The following is a 27,074-nucleotide window of genomic DNA, read 5'->3' on the forward strand; positions in this document are numbered from 1 at the left end:
GACGAGGACAGTGAATTTCCACTTGCTCGTTTTTTTAGGTCTAGGAAGTAAATTTCCGCTTATCGACATGTGAACTACGTTTCCCGTAATGCTTCTCGCTCCTGAATTTACGTACTTCTTGTGACAGGCTGTCATGCGCAGAAGTTTTGACCTACACAGTCGCAGGAGAACATGGCAGCATTAGGACTCGGGCTGCAGGTATGACTTTCTAAAAAACAAGAATGTTATGCGAACTACGGCTCTGTTTTTAATTTGAGAATGAATTAGATTATTAACAAGCACAAAACGGATCAATGTGCATTGTTTTGATGTTGCGCAGAATGTTTTTTCACTGCAGAACACGCGAGGCCTTGCATGCTGGCATGAACTTGACAAGCCCGCTGGCTAGCTAACGACAGCCCGCTAACTTCATCAACATTGTTAGGTGGCTGGCTGGATAGCTAGTTACGTTTGTTGGTCATTTTCCTACGAACCGATGGCATTACTGTTAAATATTGTCCAAAGTCCATAAGATAGGTATTATTAGCGCCATTCGAATGACATTATAGCTTTATTGTAGAAAATGTGGTCATGATATTTGTTTGTTCAAACCAATTTTGTACAGTAGTTAGTAAGTTAACCAAAGCTAACTTCCTTAGGCACACCAGACATCACTGTTATGAAGATTGTAATCAACCAATGACTATCTTTTTCCTTCTGCAGGTGCGTCAGTTCAGCACTTCGGTTCTTCGACAAGCTTTGATCAGGGTAAGAATGAATGAAGGACTGCCCATGTCCTCTGATCAGTGTAATATTCAGTCAATGACGACTCATGTGCTTTGATAATGATGTTCACGCACGCCACAGCTTGAGTAATGTCAATGGTCATTGGCTCTGTGATTCAAGTACATTGCTTATGTTTGTGTCCGTTTTCTATTCTAGCCCCCCATCGATGTGTATGGGGTCGGAGGCCGCTATGCCACAGCCCTGTTCTCTGCTGCCAGCAAGCAGAAGAAACTGGAACAAGTAGAAAAGGAGATGGGCACGTTGTCGGTAAATTATCCCCTGCACCTCTCTCTTTCCTGTCTTGGTCCTCAGTCTGGCCACAAGTGTGTAATGTATATACACTCTATTAACTAGGGCAGGGCTATTCAACTCTTACCCTACGAGGTCCGGAGCCTGTTTGTTTTCTGTTCTACCTGATAGTTAATTGCACCCACCTGGTTTCCCAGGTCTAAATCAGTCCTTGATTAGAGGAAAACATGAAAAAACGCAGTGGAGCTGGCTTCGAGTTCCAGTTGAGTTTGAGGGACCAAGGGAAACCATACATTTGTTTGTTAGGCACTGTCTATGGCCACAATATAGTTTTTGACCAGCTCCTTTTCTCTTTCTCTCCATATTTTCCTTCTGTCAGGCTCTGATCAAGGACCCCAAGCTGTCCAGTATCGTGATGAACCCCCACGTCAAGCGCAGCCTCAAGCTGAAGTTCTTCGGTGCCGCCATGACCAAGGCGAATCTCTCCCCAATCACAGTTAACCTCATCAGTGAGTTGCCCAGCATTACTAAGTTATCCTGCACATACCACTCTTGTTCTGGAGACTGCTGTTGTGTAAGAAAATGAAATGGGGATAACATTGTTATTCTGCTGTCAAGACTCATCTACCAAACTACTGTTTGTCTACCTTTCCGTGTCTTCTGTCCCTGTTGATTGTCTGAAATGTTAAAATCAATATGGATGTCACGCCATACCTTTTGGTTGGCTAGTTGTAATCATGAATATAAAGTAAATGTCATCAGAGTATTGTTTGCTGCTCACAAGTGATGTTAATTAGCTAGTGATTCAAATGAGAGATTAGAAAAGAGTCCTTTAAGAGTATTTTGGCTATTGTTATGAGAACATCCTCACCCTTACTAATGTTAGTTCATGCAAATGATAATGCAAATGCAATTAGTGAAAATGTTATTTACATGTGGCTACTGGCTAGGCTTTCATGGTTTTATTGTCCCCCCTCCCTTCTCAGCTGTGTTGGCAGATAATGGTCGCCTGACCCTGACCGCAGATGTCATTGGCGCCTTTGCAAAAATGATGAGCGCTCACCGTGGCGAGGTCATCTGCACTGTCACCACAGCACATGTACGGTGACACACATACACACACTGTGGTTGTATATGGCAGGGGTTCTCAAAGTGGGGTCGTACTGCAGGGGTTCCACGGCCAAGATCACAAACTATATACAGTACATTTACATTTTACATCTTAGTAATTTAGCAGACGCTCTTATCCAGAGCGACTTACAGTTAGTGAGTGCATACATTTTTTTCATGCTGGCCCCCCGTGGGAAACGAACCCACAACCCTGGCGTTGCAAACGTCATGCTCTAACAACTGAGCTACACGGGACTACAGTACCAGTCAAAAGTTATACAAAAGAGAGCCCTATTTGGTAAAAGACCAAGTCCATATTATGGCAAGAGCAGCTCATGTAAGCAAAGAGAAACGACAGTCTATCATTACTTTAAGACATGAAGGTCAGTCAATATGGAACATTTCAAGAACTTTGAAAGTTTATTATAATAATAATAATAATATGCCATTTAACAGACGCTTTTATCCAAAGCGACTTACAGTCATGCGTGCATACATTTTTGTGTATGGGTGGTCCCGGGGATCGAACCCACTACCTTGGCGTTACAAGCGCCGTGCTCTACCAGCTGAGCTACAGAGGACCACTTCAAGTGCTGTCGCAAAAACCATCGAGCGCCATGATAAAACTGGCTCTCATGAGGTCCGCCACAGGAAAGGAAGACCCAGAGTTACCTCTGCTGCAGATGATAAGTAAATTAGTTACCAGCCTCAGAAATTGCAGGCCAAATAAATGCTTCACAGAGTTCAAGTAACAGACACATCTCAACATCAACTGTTCAGAGGGGACTGTGTGAATCAGGCCTTCATGGTCGAATTGCTGCAAAGAAACCACTACTAAAGGACACCAATAATAAGAAGAGACATGCTTGGGCCAAGAAACACGAGCAATGGAAATTAGACCGGTGGAAATGTGTCCTTTGGTCTGGAGTCCAAATTGGAGATGTTTGGTTCCAACCGCCATGTCACACTGTGTGGGTGAACGGATGATGTGTAGTTCCCACCATAAAGCATGGAGGAGGAGGTGTTATAGTGTGGGGGTGCTTTGCTGGTGACACTGTCTGTGATTTATTTAGAATTCAAGGCGCACTTAACCAGCATGGCTACCACAGCATTCTGCAGCGATACGCCATCCCATCTGGTTTGCGCTTAGTGGGACTATAATTTGTTTTTCAACAGGACAATGACCCAACAAACCTCCAGGCTGTGTAAAGGCTATTTGACCAAGAAGGAGAGTGATGGAGTGCTGCATCAGATGACCTGGCCTCCACAAACCCCCGACCTCAACCCAATTGGGATGGTTTGGGATGAGTCGGACCGCAGAGTGAAGGAAAAGCAGCCAACAAGTGCTCAGTATATGTGGGAACTCCTTCAAAACTGTTGGAAAAGCATTCCAGGTGAAGCTGGTTGAGAGAATGCAAATGGTGGCTATTTGAAGAATCTCAAATATAAAATATATTTTGATTTGTTTAACACTGTTTTGGTTACTACATGTTTCCATATGTGTTATTTCATAGTTTTGATGTCTTCACTATTATTCTACAATGTAGAAAATAGTAAAAATAAAGAACAACTCTTGAATGAGTAGGTGTGTCCAAACTTTTGACTGGTACAGTATATACAGTTGAAGTCGGAAGTTTACGTACACCTTAGCCAAATACATTTAAACTCTGTTTTTCACAATTCCTGACATTTAGTCCTAGTAAAAATTCCCTGTCTTAGGTCAGTTAGGATCACCACTTTATTTTAAGAATGTGAAATGTCAGAATAATAGTAGAGAGAATGATTTTTTTTTTATTTTTTTTTTTATCACATTCCCAGTGGGTCAGAAGTTTACATACACTCAATTAGTATTTGGTAGCATTGCCTTTAAATTGTTTAACTTGGGTCAAACGTTTCGGGTAGCCTTCCACAAGCTTCCCACAATAAGTTTGGTGAACTTTGGCCTATTCCTCCTGACAGAGCTGGTGTAACTGAGTCAGGTTTGTAGGCCTCCTTGCTCGCACACGCTTTTTCAGTTCTCCCCACAAATGTTCTATAGGATTGAGTTCTGGGCTTTGTGATGGCTACTCCAATACCTTAACTGTTCCTCCTGTAGCAAAGCACCCCCACAGCATGATGCTGCCACCCCTGTGCTTCACCGTTGGGATAGTGTTCTTCGGCTTGCAAGCGTCCCCCTTTTTCCTCCAAACATAACGATGGTCATTATGGCCAAACAGTTCTATTTTTGTTTCATCAGACCAGAGGACATTTCTCCAAAAAGTATGATCTTTGTCCCCATGTGCAGTTGCAAACTGTAGTCTACCTTTTCTATGGCAGTTTTGGAGCAGTGGCTTCTTCCTTGTTGAGTGGCCTTTCAGTTATGTCGATATAGGACTCGTTTTACTGTGGATATAGATACTTTTGTATCTGTTTCCTCCAGCATCTTCACAAGGTCTTTTGATGTTGCTCTGGGATTGATTTTCACTTTTGGCACCAAAGTACGTTCATCTCTAGGAGACAGAACGCGTCTCCTTCCTGAGCAGTAAGACGGCTGCGTGGTCCCATGGTGTTTATACTTGCGTACTATTGTTTGTACAGATGAACGTGGTACCTTCAGGTGTTTGGAAATTGCTCCCAAGGATGAACCAGACTTGTGGAGGTCTACAATTTTTTTGGCTGATTTCTTTTGAATTTCCCATGATGTCAAGCAAAGAAGCACTGAGTTTGAAGGTAGGCCTTGAAATACATCCACAGGTACACCTCCAATTGACTCAAATGATGTCAATTAGCCTATCAGAAGCTTCTAAAGCCATGACATTGTGGTGGCCGAACGATGCTGCGATGATGTGTTGATAAGAAATCCGCTGACACTGTACTTGATTATAATGGTTTATTATATCAAAGATTTCAGCATCAATTTACAGACTTCTGCAGAATCTGGAGAGCAACAAACCCAATCTCAAATATGATCACTCTCCCCGTCCCTTTGTTCAAACATGGTATATATCCTATGCTTCATGTAACATAAGATGGCGTGTTTTGAATAGACCAATCCCTGGCCTCCACATATCCCAATGTCCACTGTTTTAGGGGACCCCTATAGTAATACTTTCCAGATGTTTCAGCACAGTATAGTAAGCCAAAGTTATAGAATGTTCAGATACTACAACATCATTTTCTGGAATTTTCCAAGCTGTTTAAAGGCACAATCAACTTAGTGTATGTAAACTTCTGACCCACTGGAATTGTGATACAGTGAATTATAAGTGAAATAATCTGTCTGTAAACAATTGTTGGAAAAATGACTTGTGTCATGCACAAAGTAGATGTCCTAACCGACTTGCCATAGTTTGTTAACAATACATTTGTGGAGTGGTTGAAAAACGAGTTTTAATGACTCCAACCTAATTGTATGTAAACATCCGACTTAAACTGTATACACTACCGTTCAAAAGTTTGGCCTCACTTAGAAATGTCCTTGTTTTCGAAAGAAAAGCAAAAAAAATTATCCATTAAAACAACATCAAATTGATCAGAAATACAGTGTAGACATTGTTAATGTTGTAAATGGCTGTTGTAGCTGGAAATGGCAGATTTTTTTTTAGATGGAATATCTACGTAGGCGTGCAAAGGCCCATTATCAGCAACTATCAGTCCTGTGTTCCAATGGCACGTTGTGTTTGCTAATCCATGTTTATAATTCTAAAAGGCTAATTGATCTCGTACAACGCTGTGTACTACTACCTTCACAGAACAGCGCAAACTGGCTCTAACCAGAATAGAATTTGATTCTGATTTGATTTGATAGAAAGAGGAGTGGGAGGCCCTGTTGCACAACTGAGCAAGAGGACAAATACATTAGTGTCTAGTTTGAGAAACAGACCCTCAACTGGGAGCTTCATTAAATATTTTGGTGTTCGGATTTAAATTTGAGGTGTTCGGATCACAAAGAAGAACATTTGTGAGACCCAGACCAAATGAAAAGATGCTGGAGGAGTGCTTGATGCCATCTGTCAAGCATGGTGGCGGCAATGTGATTGTCTGGGGGTGCTTTGGTGGTGGTAAAGTGGGAGATTTGTACAGGGTAAAAGGGATCTTGAAGAAGGAAGGCTATCACTCCATTTTGCAACGCCATGCCATACCCTGTGGACGGCGTTTGATTGGAGCCAATTTCCTCCTACAACAGGACAATGACCCAAAGCACAGCTCCAAACTATGCAAAAACTATTTAGGAAAGAAGCAGTCCGATGGTATTCTGTCTATAATGGAGTGGCCAGCACAGTCACCAGATCTCAACCCTATTGAGCTGTTGTGGGAGCAGCTTGACCATATTGGGACCAGGTGCGTAAGAAGTGCCCATCAAGCCAATCCAACTTGTGGGAGGTGCTTCAGGAAGCATGGGGTGAAATCTCTTCAGATTACCTCAACAAATTGAGAACTAGAATGCCAAAGGTCTGCAAGGCTGTAATTGCTGCAAATGGAGGAATCTTTGACGAAAGCAAAGTTTGAAGGATACAATTATTATTTCAATTAAAAATCATTATTTCTAACCTTGTCAATGACTGCATTACCTATGCATTTTGCTATATTTCCTATTGAAACTAATTTCATGTATGTTTTCATGGAAAACAGTAGTATGTATATATGTGTGTATATACAGTGGGGAGAACAAGTATTTGATACACTGCCGATTTTGCAGGTTTTCCTACTTACAAAGCATGTAGAGGTCTGTAATTTTTATCATAGGTACACTTCAACTGTGAGAGACGGAATCTAAAAACAAAAATCCAGAAAATCACGTATGATTTTTAAGTAATTAATTTGCATTTTATTGCATGACATAAGTATTTGATACATCAGAAAAGCAGAACTTAATATTTGGTACAGAAACCTTTGTTTGCAATTACAGAGATCATACGTTTCCTGTAGGTCTTGACCAGGTTTGCACACACTGCAGCAGGGATTTTGGCCCACTCCTCCATACAGACCTTCTCCAGATCCTTCAGGTATCGGGGCTGTCGCTGGGAAATACGGACTTTCAGCTCCCTCCAAAGATTTTCTTTTGGGTTCAGGTCTGGAGACTGGCTAGGCCACTCCAGGACCTTGAGATGCTTCTTACGGAGCCACTCCTTAGTTGCCCTGGCTGTGTGTTTCGGGTCGTTGTCATGCTGGAAGACCCAGCCACGACCCATCTTCAATGCTCTTACTGAGGGAAGGAGGTTGTTGGCCAAGATCTCGCGATACATGGCCCCATCCATCCTCCCCTCAATACGGTGCAGTCGTCCTGTCCCCTTTGCAGAAAAGCATCCCCAAAGAATGATGTTTCCACCTCCATGCGTCACGGTTGGGATGGTGTTCTTGGGGTTGTACTCATCTTTCTTCTTTCTCCAAACACGGAGAGTGGAGTTTAGACCAAAAAGCTCTATTTTTGTCTTATCAGACCACATGACCTTCTCCCATTCCTCCTCTGGATCATCCAGATGGTCATTGGCAAACTTCAGACGGGCCTGGACATGCGCTGGCTTGAGCAGGGGGACCTTGCGTGCGCTGCAAGATTTTAATCCATGACGGCGTAGTGTGTTACTAATGGTTTTCTTTGAGACTGTGGTCCCAGCTCTCTTCAGGTCATTGACCAGGTCCTGCCACGTAGTTCTGGGCTGATCCCTCACCTTCCTCATGATCATTGATGCCCCACGAGGTGAGATCTTGCATGGAGCCCAAGACCGAGGGTGATTGACCGTCATCTTGAACTTCTTCCATTTTCTAATAATTGCGCCAACAGTTGTTGCCTTCTCACCAAGCTGCTTGCCTATTGTGCTGTAGCCCATCCCAGCCTTGTGCAGGTCTACAATTTTCTCCCTGATGTCCTTACACAGCTCTCTGGTCTTGGCCATTGTGGAGAGGTTGGAGTCTGTTTGATTGAGTGTGTGGACAGGTGTTTTTTATACAGGTAACGAGTTCAAACCGGTGCAGTTAATACAGGTAATGAGTGGAGAACAGGAGGGCTTCTTAAAGAAAAACTAACAGGTCTGTGAGAGCCGGAATTCTTACTGGTTGGTAGGTGATCAAATACTTGCAAACCTGGTCAAGACCTACAGGAAACGTATGATCTGTAATTGCAAACAAAGGTTTCTGTACCAAATATTAAAGTTCTGCTTTTCTGATGTATCAAATACTTATGTCATGCAATAAAATGCAAATTAATTACTTAAAAATCATACAATGTGATTTTCTGGATTTTAAAAAAAGATTCCGTCTCTCACAGTTGAAGTGTACCTATGATAAAAATTACAGACCTCTACATGCTTTGTAAATAGGAAAACCTGCAAAATCGGCAGTGTATCAAATACTTGTTCTCCCCACTGTATATACACTGCTCAAAAAAATAAAGGGAACACTAAAGTAACACATCCTAGATCTGAATGAATGAAATAATCTTATTAAATACTTATTTCTTTACATAGTTGAATGTGCTGACGACAAAATCACACAAAAATTAGCAATGGAAATCAAATTTATCAACCCATGGAGGTCTGGATTTGGAGTGGAAAACCACACTACAGGCTGATCCAACTTTGATGTAATGTCCTTAAAACAAGTCAAAATGAAACTCAGTAGTGTGTGTGGCCTCCACGTGCCTGTATGACCTCCCTACAACGCCTGGGCATGCTCCTGGTGAGGTGGCGGATGGTCTCCTGAGGGATCTCCTCCCAGACCTGGACTAAAGCATCCGCCAACTCCTGGACAGTCTGTGGTGCAACGTGGCGTTGGTGGATGGAGCGAGACATGATGTCCCAGATGTGCTCAATTGGATTCAGCTCTGGGGAACGGGCGGGCCAGTCCATAGCATCAATGCCTTCCTCTTGCAGGAACTGCTGACACACTCCAGCCACATGAGGTCTAGCATTGTCTTGCATTAGGAGGAACCCAGGGCCAACCGCACCAGCATATGGTCTCACAAGGGGTCTGAGGATCTCTTCTCGGTACCTAATGGCAGTCAGGCTACCTCTGGCGAGCACATGGAGGGAAATGCCACCCCACACCATGACTGACCCACCGACAAACCGGTCATGCTGGAGGATGTTGCAGGCAGCAGAACGTTCTCCACGGCATCTCCAGACTCTGTCACGTCTGTCACATGTGCTCAGTGTGAACCTGCTTTCATCTGTGAAGAGCACAGGGCGCCAGTGGCGAATTTGCCAATCTTGGTGTTCTCTGGCAAATGCCAAACGTCCTGCACGGTGTTGGGCTGTAAGCACAACCCCCACCTGTGGACGTCGGGCCCTCATACCACCCTCATGGAGTCTGTTTCTGACCGTTTGAGCAGACACATGCACATTTGTGGCCTGCTGGAGGTCATTTTGCAGGGCTCTGGCAGTGCTCCTCCTGCTCCTCCTTGCACAAAGGCGGAGGTAGCAGTCCTGCTGCTGGGTTGTTGCCCTCCTACGGCCTCCTCCACGTCTCCTGATGTACTGGCCTGTCTCCTGGTAGCGCCTCCATGCTCTGGACACTACGCTGACAGACACAGCAAACCTTCTTGCCACAGCTCGCATTGATGTGCCATCCTGGATGAGCTGCACTACCTGATCCACTTGTGTGGGTTGTAGACTCCGTCTCATGCTACCACTAGAGTGAAAGCACCGGCAGCATTCAAAAGTGACCAAAACATCAGCCAGGAAGCATAGGAACTGAGAAGTGGTCTGTGGTCACCACCTGCAAAACCAGTCCTTTATTGGGGGTGTCTTGCTAATTGCCTATAATTTCCACCTGTTGTCTATTCCATTTGCACAACAGCATGTGAAATGTATTGTCAATCAGTGTTGCTTCCTAAGTGGACAGTTTGATTTCACAGAAGTGTGATTGACTTGGAGTTACATTGTGTTGTTTAAACCAGTCAGGAGTTTGGACACCTACTGACTCCAGGGTTTTTCTTTATTTTTACTAAATGACGTAAATGTAAATTAATCATTTAGTAACCAAAAAAGTGTTAAACAAATCAAAATATATTGAAGTTTCTTCAAACTAGCCACCTTTTGCCTTAATGACTGCTTTGCACACTCTTGACAACGATTTAGACAGCCTATAGGGAGGAGGTCAGAGACCTGGCTGTGTGGTGCCAGGATAACAACCTCTCCCTCAACGTGGACTACAGGAAGAAAAAAAAAGGGGACTGAGCACGCCCCCATTCTCATCGAGGCTGTAGTGGAACAGGTTGAGAGCTTCAAGTTCCTTGGTGTCCAAATCACCAACAAACTATCATGGTCCAAACACACCAAGACCGTCGTGAATAGGGCACGGCAAAGCCTATTCCCCCTCAGCCTATTCCCCCTCGGGAGACTGTAAAGATTTGGCATGGGTCCTCAGATCCTCAAATAGTTCTACAGCTGCACCATCGAGAGCATCCTGACTGCACCTCAGATTGCCTAACCTAAGTGGCAATTGATCATAGCGAAAAAGTAAAACACTTCTGCATTTCCCGCAGTGTAAACACATTACAAATAGGCTCACGATAACTGATAAAGTTGGGTAGCTGATATTCAGAGCATAAATAGCCAAATTGATGAGTCACAGGAATAGGAATAATAAAGCCAATGCAACGGCCTGTTTTGCAAACGGTGGGCCTACCACATGGATAGGCATTCATCAAATTCCATTGTGGCCGACATGGTAGCTACACCCCATTTAAGCTCAAGCCAATGTCGTTTTTTGGTGTTTTACAAACAGTAGGCTTACCACATAGATGGGCATTCGTAAAATTTAATTTCAGGCAAAACTGTAGGCTACACCTCATTAAGCACAGACCGATGCCAAAGCTTTTTGGGCGTATTCTTTTTGGTGCAGTTCCGGACTGGCCTTGATTTCCACATCCATGGATTTCCACATCCATCTATGTTTGGTTCAGATTTGGTCCGGTCTGGACCAGCCTTGATTTGGCCCAAACATAGACGTATATAAATTACTTATTTTCAACTTTCATTCGGAACCAAAAATTAGCCTGATTTCAACATCCGGAAAATACATATTTTTTAACGTATGGAAAATATGTATTTTCAACATCCTGGAAAATATTTATTTTTAACATACAGAAAATATATTTTCAGCTTTAATTCAGAAACTAAATTGAACATAACTTCACATCTGTAAAATACATATTTTAGACGTCTTTTTAACGTCATTTTGCTTACTGGGACTATTCTAGTTTTGCAGGGTGCATTTTTTTGTCTCACCTGGGGTAGCAGAACAGCAAGGACCGGCCCTGCATAAATGCACTGTAATTTAAACTGCAAAGTTTTCTTTCTGCCCCATGACAAATTGTGTAGAATTGCAGGATATTAGCTTTAAAGCAGCAACAAAAAATCGCTGCTCCGTGACAAAATGTGTAGAATTGCAGAAATATTGCTTGAAAACGGCAAAATGTTCTCTCTGATGCAATGCAATGGGCCTTTAATATGTTCCTTCCCAGGGCCAGAGACTTGGTTTGTTCGGCCATGCACTGCCAAAATCATAGTAGAATTCCTTGAATGCTGTTTTTATCTCACATGAGTTGTGTTCTGATTATGAGGGGGTCCCTGAGGAGTTTGCGATCACAAAAGGGGTCCCTGGCCCCAAAAAGTTTGGTATATGGTTGTCAATCCAAGTGCCATATTAGTTATTGTAGCATTTGATTTGATCTTTGTTTGTGTTTGTGTGTGTGTGTATGACACAGCCCCTGGATGAGGCTAACCTGGCAGATCTGAAGGTGGCTCTGAACGGCTTCCTGACAAAGGGAGAGACTCTCATACTTGAGACCAAGGTGAGGCCATACTCAATTTGTGCCCCCCGTGGCACAATAAGGTTTTTAATTGATCTACCGTCAACTTCTGGTATATGCAATGGCTTAGGGCTGTAAGGCTAGCACTAAACCGGAACATGCTGATATCCAGTGCAATGAGATTAATTGGGTGCATACATTGCTATGGTGTCGACTGGTGCTTTAACTTCCTGTATTATTTCGTTCTTCCCTCCAGTCTGACGCCTCCATCCTGGGCGGTATGATTGTCAGTATCGGGGATAAGTATGTGGACATGTCCACCAAGACAAAGATCCACAAATTGACCAAGATCATCAGAGATAGTTAAGTCCGTCTCGTCCAGAGGGGCATGGAGATGTTGCTCTGCTTTCTGCAACCTATACAGCGCTATGTCCGCTAAGATCCTGTCTAGTTCATAATAAAATATTCTGTAACACACTTTGTATTTGAAATGTCTTTATTTCTCTGTGTCCATGCAGACAGGTTGTTGCTGCTGGTGGAGGGAATATCAAATGCCTTGTTTTATCAGCTTAGATACAGCGCCTTCGGAAAGCATTCAAACCCCTTGACTTTTTCCACATTTTGTCACATTACAGCCAGTGGTGATTTTAGCATGTAAATCTTGGTGGGGCAAACAAAAACAAAAAAGTGGGATGCATGCCAGCAAAGCCACTACACAACACAACACTAAACAATACATAAATTGCACTAGAACGGTGACAAACGGTGCCCACAAACTGTTAGGGCATAAATAAAGCTGTCCCAATAGCAGTCCCAACATTTTACCACTGCTACACCTGGCTATCAGCGGAGCCTTCTCTGGCAGCGAAACAGTTAATTCAGCCTCATTTACTGCCTTTAAAAAAAACATGCTCATTTACTGCCTTAAAAAAAAACATGGCTGACTTGCTTAAACAAATGTGGTTTCTAATGACAATTGAGATGTACAAACTACGGCATAAGGGGACGACAAGCGTATAAGTGGCATTAATGAGAGAGCTAGGACGGACGTAATCAATATAACTATTTGTTTAGCACTTTTGAAATGTACAGCGACAGAATTCAGAACATGGGCCGTTCTTAGTGTTCTCCCTGTACACCAAGTCAGAACCGTAGGATGAATAAAGGGGGCATATAAGCAGACAATGAAAGCTCTTGTAATATTCGATGATGACATTTCTCTAAAACAGGTTATAGGCTACATGTGCACCACCAAGTCAGAACAGTAGGCTAAGTTAAGAGGGGTAAATAGACCAAATTATTAGGGTGAGACACATGGGCTACTAACAGCTTACTACACAACATACACTTAGTATTACTTTCTTAGCTACAGTATACATTTCTCCCTGGCATATTACATCATTTATGCAGCAGCATAGAATACATTTTTGGACTCACCTTGTGCTGTGCTCACTTGAACAGGAAGGTGGCGCGGCGGTCCTTCCTGGGCAACTTTTGTCATCAAAGTCAGGCATTCTCTGGATTTATGGTGCTTTCAAGACAACTGGGAACTCTGAAAAAAACAAGGTCGAATCATGATGACGTTATTGATCTTCAGGTCATAGCTCTAGAAAGAGGCCCGAGTTCCGGATTTACAATTCAGTTTTTTCCCCCACTTCCCAGCTGTCTTGAACTCACTGAAGTCAAGTTTTCGCAGTTCCGAGTTAAGTTGTTTTGAGCGCAGCACAAATCATGCTTTATTGACAGCATGGCCAATGTTGAATGTTTATCATTTTAAACTTGGAAAAGAGACCCTTCATCCCAGATTTGGGACCACAGCCACTCCACTGAATAGCAGGCTAGTGATTGCTTTGCAATGCTTGCAGTTAGGCACTGTCACTGATTCCTTCCAAACCACTTGCGATTTCCAACTTTGTTGTGTAATGTTTACAGTGAGGGAAAAAAGTATTTGATCCCCTGCTGATTTTGTACGTTTGCCCACTGACAAAGAAATGATCAGTCTATAATTTTAATGGTAGGTTTATTTGAACAGTGAGAGACAATAACAACAAAAAAATCCAGAAAAACGCATGTCATAAATGTTATAAATTGATTTGCATTTTAATGAGGGAAATAAGTATTTGACTCCTCTGCAAAACATGACTTAGTACTTGGTGGCAAAACCCTTGTTGGCAATCACAGAGGTCAGATGTTTCTTATAGTTGGCCACCAGGTTTGCACACATCTCAGGAGGGATTTTGTCCCACTCCTCTTTGCAGATCTTCTCCAAGTCATTAAGGTTTCAAGGCTGACGTTTGGCAACTCGAACCTTCAGCTCCCTCCACAGATTTTGTATGGGATTAAGGTCTGGAGACTGGCTAGGCCACTCCAGGACCTTAATGTGCTTCTTCTTGAGCCACTCCTTTGTTGCCTTGGCCGTGTGTTTTGGGTCATTGTCATGCTGGAATACCCATCCACGACCCATTTTCAATGCCCTGGCTGAGGGAAGGAGGTTCTCACCCAAGATTTGACGGTACATGGCCCCGTCCATCGTCCCTTTGATGCGGTGAAGTTGTCCTATCCCCTTAGCAGAAAAACACCCCAAAAGCATAATGTTTCCACCTCCATGTTTGTCGGTGGGGATGGTGTTCTTGGGGTCATAGGCAGCATTCCTCCTCCTCCAAGTTGAGTTGAGTTGATGCCAAAGAGCTCGATTTTGGTCTCATCTGACCACAACACTTTCACCCAGTTCTCCTCTGAATCATTCAGATGTTCATTGGCAAACGTCAGACGGCCTGTATATGTGCTTTCTTGAGCAGGGGGACCTTGCGGGCGCTGCAGGATTTCAGTCCTTCACGGCGTAGTGTGTTACCAATTGTTTTCTTGGTGATCATTGACAAGATCCTCCCGTGTACTTCTGGGCTGAATGACGGGTAGCCACTGGTAACAGCCTTATTCTAAAATGGATGAAATAGTTTTTTTTTCTCCTCAATCTAAACACAACACCCCATAGTGACAAAGCAAAAACTGGTTTTTATAAATTTTAGCAAATTTATTACAAATACAAAATGGAAATATTACATTTACATAACTATTCAGACCCTTTACTCAGTACTTTGTTGAAACGATTACAGCATCGAGTCTTCTTGGGTATGACGCTACAAGCTTTGCACACCTGTATTTGGGGAGTTTCTCCCATTCTTCTCTGCAGATCCTCTCAAGCTCTGTCAGGTTGGATGGGGAGCGTTGCTGCACAGCTATTTTCAGGTCTCTCCAGAGTTGTTCATGTCCGGGCTCTTGCTGGGCCACTCAAGGACATGCAGAGACTTGTCCCGAAGCCACTCCTGCATTGTCTTGGCTGTGTGCTTAGGGTCGTTGTCCTTTTGGAAGGTGAACCTTCGCCCCAGTCTGAGGTCCTGAGCGCTGTGGAGCAGGTTTTCATCAAGGATCTCTCTGTACTTTGCTCTGTTCATCTTTGCCTTGGTCCTGACTAGTCTCCCAGTCCCTGCCGCTGAAAAACATCCCCACAGCATGATGCTGGCACCACCATGCTTCACTGTAGGGATGGTGCCAGGTTTCCTCTAGACGTGACGCTTGGCATTCAGGCCAAAGGGTTCAATCTTGGTTTCATCAGACCAGAGAATCTTGTTTCTCATGGTCTGAGAGTCTTTAGGTGCATGTTGATGGTCATGATTTAAAGCTGAATGTTATGGATTATTCTCATATCTGTTGATAGTGATTGATGCCAGACTGGAGGTACAACTACAAACACTGAGTACACTGATTATTCACGCTTGCATTGTATTGATGATATTAAATGAACACTGTGTGATTTTGTAGCAGTTGGCAAAGTCGCTGCCTTTTGTTTTGACTTCCTACAAGCTTCTCGGGCTGGTGTTTAGAGAACATTTGGGTGCTGTCTGATTAGCATATAAAGGGCCTGTCTCCAAGAGGCCAGTTAGACATGTTCTGTGCTGGGTGGTGTCTACCTGTTGCAACATGCAATAAACCAGATTGAGCCAAAACATCACCATACATGGCCATATAGAAGTAGAAACATATGCTGCATGTTATGTCTTGAATCTTGATCTCAGTTGTTCCTTCCTGTCATGACCAGCATCTTGAAGAAATATGCTCACGGGCAGGGCTTCTACTTCTCTGACCATTATTGTGTTGAAAGATACTGGAAATTGCTGTTCATAATGGATTACTAATGTATCTTTATTTTGAGATAAAATTCCCACTTTTGGTTTATAAGAGAGGTTGGGGGTGGAGGAGGGGGTAAGAGGGGGGAGGGGAGGAAGGAATGAGGAAGAAGATTAGGGAGAAACAGTACGAGCTTGTTAGCTGAAAAGGTAGGGTGAAATCTTGTCAGATTCTAGACCTCTTCGTTCGTTAAAGAGAATATGCTCTGCCATCTCTAGGTGTATCAATCCAAACTGTGCTAGCTGCAAAGCCGGTGGTGTGCTCCATACTACTTTGTAACAGTTTTACATCTGTACTGGTAAGTGATACATCTCAATATAAACAATTATTTATTCACTGGTGTAAGTTATTTGTAGCCTGCACTGTTTAAATTGCTCAGGGAATTACATTTTAATGTACAGTGCATTCGGAAATATTCAGAACCCTTGACTTTTTCCACATTTTGTTACGTTACAGCCTTATTCTAAAATTGATTAAATTGTTTTTTTTCCCCTCATCAATCTACACACAATATCCCATAATGACAAAGCAAAAACAGGTTTTTAGAAAGTTTTGGAAATGTATAAAATAAACTGAAATATTACATTTCTGTAAGTATTCAGACCCTTTACTCAGTGCTTTGTTGAAGCACCTTTGGCAGCGATTACAGCCTTGAGTCTTCTTGGGTAGGACGCTACAAGCTTGGCACACCTGTATTTGGGGAGTTTCTCCCATTCTCTGCAGATCCTCTCAAGCTCTGTCAGGTTGGAATGGGGAGCGTCGCTGCACAGCTATTTTCAGGTCTCCAGAGATGTTCAATTGGGTTCAAGTCCGGGCTTTGGCTGGGCTACTCAAGGACATTCAGAGACTCCTGCGTTGTCTTGGCTGTGTGGATAGGGTCGTTCACCTGTTGGAAGGTGAACCTTCGTCCCAGTCTGAGGTCCTGAGCGCTCTGGAGCAGGTTTTCATCAAGGATCTCTCTGTGCTGATGCTGCCACCACCATGATTCACCGTAGGGACAGTGCCAGGTTTCCTCCAGACGTGACGCTTGGCATTCAGGCCAAAGAGTTAAATCTTGGTTTCATCAGACCAGAGAATCTTGTTTCTCATGGTCTGAGAGTCTTTAGGTGCCTTTTGGCAAACTCCAAGTGGGCTGTAATGTGCCTTTTACTGTCATTATGGGGTATTGTGTGTAGATTGATGCATAAAAAAAATCAATTTTAGAATAAGGCTGTAACGTAACAAAATGTGGAAAAAGTCAAGGGGTCTGAATCCTTTCGAATGCACTGTATGTTTAGATTATGTGGATATGATGGATTTTTCAAATATATTTTAAAGCCAGCACTAAAACAAATGATTAAACTACCACCTTTATTAGTTGAATTGGGTATGCTAGCCCTGGGCTGGAGCAACATACCTTTAATTTATATTGGCGACATGTTAAACACATGTTAATGTGTTGTGAATTGTATGTTTACAGGTAGCTCAGACTAGCCCTCAAATTCAAATCTGGACCTTGAAGCCAACTCCATAGATTTGTTTTAAATTCTTCCCCTCTAATCAGGGACTGATTTAGACCTGTGAAACCAGTTGTGTGCAATTCATTATCAGGTAGAACAGAAAAACTGCAGTACTCCAGACCTCGTAGGGTAAGATTTGAATACCCCTGCTCTATAGCTTTCCGAATCTATAGCTTTTGATTTTTCTCTCTCTCTGAGGTGATGTCTGGTCCACAGGTGGTTCTGGTCACTGGCTCCACGCGGGGTCTGGGGTTAGCCATAGTGCAGGCGTTGTGCCAGGGTTTTAAAGGGGATGTGTATCTGAGTGCCCGGGACGTCCAGAGGGGGGCCGTGGTTGTGGAGGATCTGCAGAGGGAGGGACTCAAGCCCAGACTCCTCCAGCTGGACATCACAGACCCGGTCAGCATCCAGGCGGCACGGCAGCATTTCATGAAGGAGTACGGGGGTCTGGATGTGCTGATCAACAACGCAGGCATTGTCCCAAAACGTAACTACACATTAATGTCTATGACACACTAGCAATACACAGCTGATTCAAATAATCAAAGCTTGATGATGAGTTGGTTATTTGAATCAGCTGTGTAGTGCTAGGGCAAAAAACAAAACGTGGCTCCAGGACTGAGTTTGGGAAACCCTGTGAATAGAGTATTGTGTGTTAGCTGGCCTTGGATGCAGTGGCATTTAAAGTGAACTAATAGCTCCCTCTATGTCCAGGAGGTGACCCTGCATCCTTCGGCAGCCAAGCAGAACGCATTCTCCAAACCAACTTCTTCGCCACAAGAGACATGTGCAATGAATTTCTCCCTCTCCTGAAGAAAGATGGTAAGCCCTTATTTCAGTGATTATTATTTATTATACAACGGGTGGGTCTAATCCTGAATGCTGATTGGTTAATACCACATTCCAGCCGGTGTCTATTCCACAAGTTCCCACCGGCTAAATCTATGACCTTAAAATGCCTATTTACTCTGTTCCATCTGACTGCGCAATCTACTGTCTCATCAGCCCAGCCAAGCAATTTATAAACTTGATCTCCACTATAAAAAGCATCCAGACATTATCTCACATTTCTTTTAGACTAACATTTCGTTTTCAACAGTGGAGATTTGTACAAACCTTGCTGTCTGTCTTTCCGACATTTGCAACATTGTTTCAATATTCAAATTCGATGTCCAGCTGTCCCATAGTAATGAACATGTCGGGAGTTGGGAGGAGACAGACAGGTAGGCAACGTTTCTCAGCCAGTCGAAATCATGAATCAGCTGACATTATTTTTATGGATATATACAAAGAAATATACATTGAAAAAAAGGTCAAACGAAACGAAGTGCAGCTAGTTTGCAGTCTTTCCAGCTTCAGTTTGAAGTGATTGTGTTAGCTGCGTTGTTAGCTAGCTCCTCTGAACAACAGTGTCCTGACGAGTGAGCACATTTTCTATGCTATGCGAAATTGCACCTCATTAGCTCATTGTTATGGATGTATCCAAATAAATGTCACTAGAAAACAGCTTAAACAAATGTAAATGCAGCTACATTGCTGTTATTCTGGCTAAAAAGCATCTAGACATTATCTCGACTTCGTCTCGAGGCCTAACAACACCCATGCCAATATATCCTCCAAACACCGGCTTCTCTGGCATTATCACTTAATTAATCGCCATATGATTTTTTCCTTAAACTTAACTGTCTGTCTGTGTCTGTCTGTTATAGGGAGGATAGTGAATGTTGCCAGCATCGTGGGCTATATCACCCTCTATATGTGTTCTCCGGACCTCCAGGCCAGGCTCTGCAGCGATGACATCACAGAGGAGGAGCTAGTGGCTCTAATGAAGAGCTTTGTTGCCGAGGCCAAAGCTGGAGACCACATCAACAAGGGCTGGCCAAATTCTGTCTATGGGGTGTCCAAAATAGGCCTGATGGCACTTACCCGGATCCAGGCCCGCAGGCTAAGAAGAGAGACGCCCCAGAGAGGGATTCTGATAAATTCCTGCTGCCCGGGCTGGGTGAAGTCTGACATGACCTATCCCAACGGGACCAAGACGCCTGCGGAGGGGGCTGACACACCTGTGTACCTGGCGCTGTTGCCTCCAGCAACACAGGAGCCCCAGGGGGAGTTTGTGGTGGATAGACAGGTACAGGTGTGGGCGGGGTCACCAACAGGTGCAACAATGGATGTGGGATCCTAACTTAGGACCGTTTCATCTGCTGCTATAATATATACAATAACTGCCAAAATAAAGGAAACAGCAACATAAAGTGTCTTAATAGGATGTTGGCCCACCGCGAGCCAGAACAGCTTCAATGCACCTTGGCATAGATTCTACAAGTGTCTGGAACTCTATTGGAGGGATGTGACACCATTCTTCCACGAGAAATTCCATTATTTTGTGTTTTGTTGATGGTGGTGGAAAATGCTCAGGCGCCGATCCAGAATCTCCCATAAGTGTTCAATTGGGTTGAGATCTGGTGACTGAGACGGCATATGGTTTACATCGTTTTCATGCTCATCAAACCATTCAGTGACCACTCCTGCCCTGTGGATGGGGGCAGTGGCGTAGGCACTGGTGGGCCTGGGTGGGCACAGGCCCACCCAATCAGGTTGAGCAAAAAAATTATTATATTTTCCAAATGGGACATTATTTGTCTTTTTACCTAAGCACAGTACTTGACTTGGGCAGGAGCTCACCGGAACTGAGTACCGGCACCTCACATTTTCTTCTTCACCTTCTATAGAATATTAGCACAGAAGTATTCAGGAGCACCTAAATATACATTCAGGTCCATAAGTATTTGGACAGTGACACAATTTGCATCACTTTGGCTCCGTACGCCACCACAATGGATTTGAAAGGAAACAATCAAGATGTGCTTTAAGTGTAGACGTTCATCTTTAATTTAAGGGTTTTGTCAAAATTGTTGTATGAACCGTTTAGGAATTACTGCCATTTTTATACACAGACCCCCAATTTTAGGGGCTCAAAAGTAATTGGACAAACTAACATAATCATAAATTAAAATGTGAGTTTTAGCACTGGAACCCATAGGCATCACCAGATGCTGGGTTTCTTCCCTGGTGATGCTCTGCCAAGCCTTTAGTGCAGCTGTCTTCAGTTCCTGCTTGTTCTTAGGGCGTTTTGCCTTCAGTTTTGCCTTCAGCAAGTGAAATGCATGCTCAATTGGATTCAGGTTAGGTGATTGACTTGGCCATTACAGAACATTCAATTTCTTTGCCTTAAAAAAGTATTGGGTTGCTTTCGCAGTATGCTTCGGGTCATTGTCCATCTGCACTGTGAAGCGCGGTACAATGAGGTTTTAAGCATTTGGCTGAATCTGAGCAGATAGTATAGCCCTAAACACTTCAGAATTCATCCTGCTGCTTTTGTCAGCAGTCACATCATCAATAAATACAAGGGAACCAGTTCCATTGGCAGCCATACATGCCCACGCCATTACACTACCTCCACCATGCTTCACAGATGAGGTGGTATGCTTCGGATCATGAGCAGTTCCTTCCCTTCTCCATACTCTTCTCTTCCCATCATTCTGCTACAAGTTGATCTTTGTCTCATCTGACAATAGGATGTTGTTCCAGAACTGTACAGGCTTTTTTAGATGTTTTTTGGCAAACTCTAATCTGGTCTTCCTGTTTTTGAGGCTTACCAATGGTTTACATCTTGTGGTAAACCCTCTGTATTTACTCTAGTGAAGTCTTCTCTTGATTGTTGACTTTGACACAGATACGCCTACCTCCTGGAGGGTGTTCTTGATCTGGCCAACTGTTGTGAAAGGGTTTCACCAGGGAAATAATTATTCTGTCATCCACCACAGTTGTTTTCCGTGGTCTTACGGGCCTTTTGGTGTTCCTAAGCTCACCAGTGCGTTCTTTCTTTTTAAGAATGTACCAAATAGTTGATTTGGCCACACCTAATGTTTTTGCTATCTCTCTGATGGGTTTGTTTAGATTTTTAAGCCTAATGATGGCTTGCTTCATTGCCAGTGACAGCTCTTTGGACTTCATATTGAGGGTTAACAGCAACAGATTCCAAATGCAAATGCCATCAACTCTAGAGCTTTTATCTGCTTACTTGTAAATTAACTAATGAGGGAATAACACACACCTGGCCATGGAACAGCTAAGCAGCCAATTGTCCGATTACTTTTGGTCCCTTAAAAAGGGGGGGACCACATATAAAAAGTGATGTAATTCCTACACCGTTCACCCGATTTGGATGTAAATACCTTCAAATTAAAGCTGAAGCTCATATTCATTATTTAATTCCAACTCCAATATGCTGTGGTAGACAGCTAAAATAATAACTTGGTCAATGTCAAATATTTATGGACCTGACTGTAAATAGTACCGGCACCCAAAATGAGTACCGACACTTATTTCAGTTCAAGTCAAGCACTGGCCTAAACATGCATACACCATCAGATAGAATTCATAGCAAGCAGTACGGAGAGGGTGGGACATCGAAAGGGATGTATATTATTAATAATAATAATAATACATTTTATTTGGCAGATGCCTTTCAGGACACTCAAGGACATCTTACATAAAATCGAGTGCTGTACGTAAAATCAATTTAATTTAGGCCTATGTAATGAATTTTAATTATGCTTGATTATTTACTTGTCAATTTCTAAATAAGGGTTGGGTTCTGGCACGTGTCACTTCGTACTGATACCATGTGCAGTAAACAGTAGCTATTGCTGTGTTGGCTAGGCTATAGGCTACTCACTGTTAGCTAGCTAAGACTCACTAGCCAACTTGGCTAGCAAAAACAAGTAAAATGGCCAAACAAAGCTCACTGTTAAAAATAAATAAAGAGACCGTGCGTAGAAGAGGATGTTTGCCAAGTTATTTGAAATTAGTGATTTCGCCATGAAGGGCCCCCAGTCCCCCTCTATCAATCACTGATTGCATTGATCTAATCAAGGGCCTTAAAGAGTGTCAGTACATTCAGAGACAATGATCAGCACTACAACAATGTTTTTATTCAACACTTTCAGAAATCATGAAACGCGCTTCTCCACTTTGACTCGCGCTCTCTCCCTCCCTCTGCTGAGACCTGACCATCAGTCCAGTGACTCATAAAGTGATCTCGACTAAGAAAAGGTTGGACCACTGTTCTAGTCTATATAGACTATGGCTGCATATTGTGATTATTAATGTTATATTTACATTTTAGTCATTTAGCAGACACTCTTATCCAGAGTGACTTACAGGAGCAATTATGGTTAAGTGCCTTGCTCAAGGGCACATCGACAGGTTTTTCACCTAGTCGGCTTGGGGATTCGAACCAGTGACTGGCCCAATGCTCTTAACCGCTAGACTATATCAGGGCATAATGTTCTAGTCCCATAGTCTATTAATTATAGGTCTATGGTTTATTATGTGCCATCAACGGATTTCTGCCATCAACTGATTTCTGCCTACGCCACTGGATGGGGGGCATTGTCATCCTATGGCTAAAATAATGGCCTGCACAGCATTTTTATACATGACCCTAAGCATGATAGAATGTTCATTGCCTAATTAACTCAGGAGACACACCTGAGTGGAAGTGCTTTCAGTATACTTTGTAGGCCTATCCCTCATTAACTCGTGTTTCCATTATTTTGGCAGTTATATATATGTGTGTGTGTGTGTGAATAAACCATATGGGTATTGCTGTATAATAACCATTTAATAACCACATCAGTAAAGAGCAATTAAACAACCATTGTAATTTGTCTTTCATTTGTTGCCTATCTACTGCACTGTGAAGTGTTTGCAGAGCCAGGGGATAGGTTAATGTGCACTGAATAGTTAACATCTCAATTCATTGTTTAAAAAATGACTGTTCAGTGTAATGAAAATGATTGCTAGATAAAAAGTAAACAGATTAAACATACAGCATGTTTGCAGTTATTTTGTCAGTCCTCTTCCTCCCAGCTTTGATCAATACCTGAAGGTGACGCGAGAGGTTTGTAAAGATCGCACATCTCGGAATGTACCAAAGCCGGGGGTGGCAATGAGACGAGAGAATAATAATTTCCGATTTGAAAGCTGAATGCAAGAAACATGTATAACTACCACGGCTGAATCGCTTATTCATGAGACTTTTAAGTGACTTTGTGGGCGGCTTTTATAGCTTGTGAAGATAAATACTGGTCCTAAGCGGTCGTAGCTATTCACACCCCCTCCGAAGTGCAGGAAGTGCGCTCTCCGAGCTCCGCTCGCGTGCATTGAATCAGCTGAGTTTGGGGATGCCACCCCTTTGCGTTTAGTAGGATCTGCTCAAGAGAAATTGGGGGAATGGGAAACGCACTCTAGACGGAACGGTAGGTTGACGGTTTCTCCAAGCAGAACGGACGCTACATCCAGACCCGTTAACCGTTGCCGTTTTGCCGGGGTTGAGGGAAATTTGAGAGCTCAAACCGGAGCTTGTTTTGCAGTTGGTGAGTCATTGATGCACCCATATGATGCACCTTGTATGTTATTGTTTACCGCACCACGTGATAGCACGTCGAAATCACAGTTTTTCCATTTTCATTTGCTGTTTTCTCCCTAGTTCACGTTTTCCTGTTGTGAATCAATTTGATCTAAATATGGTGCGTTGTAGCCTACTATACTAATTCCTTTGACTCGTTGGTCAACAGGGACATGATGTACGGTTGTAGTTAGGGCCATGTCTTGTGGCGATGACCACCCGCTGTCATAATCAACTGTATGGACTGAGTGGGCAATATTTTTAATTGTCAAAGACCTACAGTTTCTCTGCAACACCAACAACCATCCAATTTCAGTTATTGCAAAATTGTTGCTTTGCACAGCTTCATCAACAACATGCATGCCAGTCTTTCCTGGTTGAGGGTTGACGATGACAATTCCAGATTGTCTGCATGATCAAATAACGTTAAACTCAGACACCCATATATACCCCACAAGACATGCCACTAGGGGTCTCTTCACAGTCCTCAAGTCCAAAACGAATTAACTGCAACGCACAGTATTATACAGAGCCATGCATTGAACTCCCTTCCATCTCCAATTTCTCAAGCAAACAGCAAAATTACCTTTAAAAAATTGATTAAACAACATCTCATGGAATGCGGGGACTGTAAGCGGACACACACAAACACACTAATACTTTTTTAGTTATATTGTTTGTATAATTTTTCTGTTTTGTTGTGTATAACATTTCTGTGACTGTCCTTGTGTATCAGTGTTTTGTTACTTGTCATGTTTTGGGTTTTTTGTGGACCCCAGGAAGAGTAGCTGCTGCTTCTGAAAAAGCTAATGAGATTCAAAATGAACAAAATAAACAATCAAAATAAACACCACTGGAAAGATGAGGAAGTGGTGGAATTTGAGGAGTTATTTTCAGCAGAGCAAGTGGATGATGCTGATTCTAAAATGATGTCATGTGAGTTCCGGGTCCTTTAGATCCTGTCAAAGATGCTGAGCGAGAGACCGACAGTATTTAGCTGAAAGAGCAGGAGCTAGCCTACGGCATTGCCAACAACATCTGACTGATTCTGAGATTATGTCATGAGAGTTCCGGGTCCTTTAGATCCGGTCAAAGATGCTGATTGAGAGACAGACCGTAGGATGTCAGGGACAAGATTGTAGACCTACACAAGGCTGGAATGGTCTACAAGACCACCGCCAAGCAGCTTGGTGAGAAGGTGACAACAGTTGGTGCAATTATTCGCAAATGGAAGAAACACAAAAGACCAGTCAATCTCCCTCGGCCTGGGGCTCCATGCAAGATCTCACCTCGTGGAGTTGCAATGATCATGAGAACGGTGAGGAATCAGCCCAGAACTACACGGGAGGATCTTGTCAATGATCTCAAAGCAGCTGGGACCATAGTCACCAAGAAAACAATTGGTAACACACTACGCCGTGAAGGACTGAAATCCTGCAGCGCCCGCAAGGTCCCCCTGCTCAAGAAAGCACATATACAGGGCCGTCTGAAGTTTGCCAATGAACATCTGAATGATTCAGAGGAGAACTGGGTGAAAGTGTTGTGGTCAGATGAGACCAAAATCAAGCTCTTTGGCATCAACTCAACTCGCCGTGTTTGGAGGAGGAGGAATGCTGCCTATGACCCCAAGAACACCATCCCCACCGTCAAACATGGAGGTGGAAACATTATGCTTTGGGGGTGTTTTTCTGCCAAGGGGACAACTTCACCGCATCAAAGGGACGAGAACCTCTTTCCCTCAGCCAGGGCATTGAAAATGGGTCGTGGATGGGTATTCCAGCATGACAATGACCCAAAACACACGGCCAAGGCAACAAAGGAGTGGCTCAAGAAGAAGCACATTGAGGTCCTGGAGTGGCCTAGCCAGTCTCCAGACCTTAATCCCATAGAAAATCTGTGGAGGGAGCTGAAGGTTTGAGTTGCCAAAAGTCAGCCTCAAAACCTTAATGACTTGGAGAAGATCTGCAAAGAGGAGTGGAACAAAATCCCTCCTGAGATGTGTGCAAACCTGGTGGCCAACTACAAGAAACGTCTGACCTCTGTGATTGCCAACAAGGGTTTTGCCACCAAGTACTAAGACATGTTTTGCAGAGGGGTCAAATAGTTATTTCCCTCATTAAAATGCAAATCAATTTATAACATTTTTGACATTTGTTTTTCTGGATTTTTCTGTTGTTATTCTGCCTCTCACTGTTCAAATAAACCTGCCATTAAAAGTATAGACTGATCATTTACATTTACATTTTACATTTTAGTCATTTAGCAGACGCTCTTATCCAGAGCGACTTACAGGAGCAATTAGGGTTAAGTGCCTTGCTCAAGGGCACATTTACGTCATTTAGCAGACGCTCTTATCCAGAGCGACTCACAAATTGGTGCATTCACCCTATAGCCAGTGGGATAACCACTTTACAAATTTTTTTTTGGGGGGGGGGGGGGGGTAGAAGGATTACTTTATCCTATCCCAGGTATTCCTTAAAGAGGTGGGGTTTCAAATGTCTCCGGAAGGTGGTGAGTGACTCCGCTGTCCTGGCGTCGTGAGGGAGCTTGTTCCACCATTGGGGTGCCAGAGCAGCGAACAGTTTTGACTGGGCTGAGCGGGAACTATGCTTCCGCAGAGGAAGGGGAGCCAGCAGGCCAGAGGTGGATGAACGCAATGCCCTCGTTTGGGTGTAGGGACTGATCAGAGCCCGAAGGTACAGAGGTGCCGTTCCCCTCACTGCTCCATAGGCAAGCACCATGGTCTTGTAACGGATGCGAGCTTCAACTGGAAGCCAGTGGAGTGTGCGGAGGAGGGGGGTGACGTGAGAGAACTTGGGAAGGTTGAACACCAGACGGGCTGCGGCATTCTGGATGAGTTGTAGGGGTTTAATGGCACAGGCAGGGAGGCCAGCCAACAGCGAGTTGCAGTAATCCAGACGGGAGATGACAAGTGCCTGGATTAGGACCTGTGCCGCTTCCTGTGTAAGGCAGGGTCGTACTCTCCGAATGTTGTAGAGCATGAACCTGCAGGAGCGGGTCACCGCCTTGATGTTAGCGGAGAACGACAGGGTGTTGTCCA

At 43.5% G+C, this 27,074-nt stretch overlaps 2 protein-coding genes across 2 annotated transcripts; both read left to right on the top strand.

The window, feature by feature from the left end:
* The first annotated feature begins 134 nt into the window (after positions 1–134).
* Positions 135–12,331, top strand: LOC311143549 (ATP synthase subunit O, mitochondrial-like). The gene is made up of 7 exons (XM_084179391.1): positions 135–198; positions 703–747; positions 922–1,032; positions 1,394–1,523; positions 2,001–2,113; positions 11,810–11,896; positions 12,111–12,331. The coding sequence occupies exons 1-7, from the start codon at positions 172–174 to the stop codon at positions 12,219–12,221; spliced, it is 624 nt and encodes a 207-aa protein (XP_084035517.1). The 5' UTR covers positions 135–171; the 3' UTR covers positions 12,222–12,331.
* Positions 12,332–15,919: 3,588 nt separating this feature from the next.
* On the top strand, positions 15,920–23,262 carry LOC311143489 (carbonyl reductase [NADPH] 1-like). The gene is made up of 4 exons (XM_084179315.1): positions 15,920–16,337; positions 17,737–18,025; positions 18,253–18,360; positions 19,248–23,262. Exons 2-4 carry the CDS (start codon positions 17,740–17,742, stop codon positions 19,721–19,723), a joined length of 870 nt encoding a protein of 289 aa, XP_084035441.1. The 5' UTR covers positions 15,920–16,337; positions 17,737–17,739; the 3' UTR covers positions 19,724–23,262.
* Positions 23,263–27,074: the final 3,812 nt, after the last annotated feature.

The sequence above is a fragment of the Coregonus lavaretus genome, assembly GCF_964263955.1.
Source record: "Coregonus lavaretus genome assembly, chromosome: 16".
NCBI classification, from domain to species: domain Eukaryota; kingdom Metazoa; phylum Chordata; class Actinopteri; order Salmoniformes; family Salmonidae; genus Coregonus; species Coregonus lavaretus.

Bases quoted from the DNA above. Each gene is read 5' to 3' on its own strand.
- LOC311143549 (XM_084179391.1), top strand. From the start codon at position 172: ATGGCAGCATTAGGACTCGGGCTGCAG. The intron at 748-921 runs GTAAGAATGAAT...TTTCTATTCTAG, and splicing joins TTCGACAAGCTTTGATCAGG to CCCCCCATCGATGTGTATGG. The intron at 11,897-12,110 runs GTGAGGCCATAC...TCTTCCCTCCAG, and splicing joins CTCTCATACTTGAGACCAAG to TCTGACGCCTCCATCCTGGG.
- LOC311143489 (XM_084179315.1), top strand. From the start codon at position 17,740: ATGTCTGGTCCACAGGTGGTTCTGGTCACTGGCTCCACGCGGGGTCTG. The intron at 18,026-18,252 runs GTAACTACACAT...CTCTATGTCCAG, and splicing joins CGCAGGCATTGTCCCAAAAC to GAGGTGACCCTGCATCCTTC. The intron at 18,361-19,247 runs GTAAGCCCTTAT...TGTCTGTTATAG, and splicing joins CCCTCTCCTGAAGAAAGATG to GGAGGATAGTGAATGTTGCC.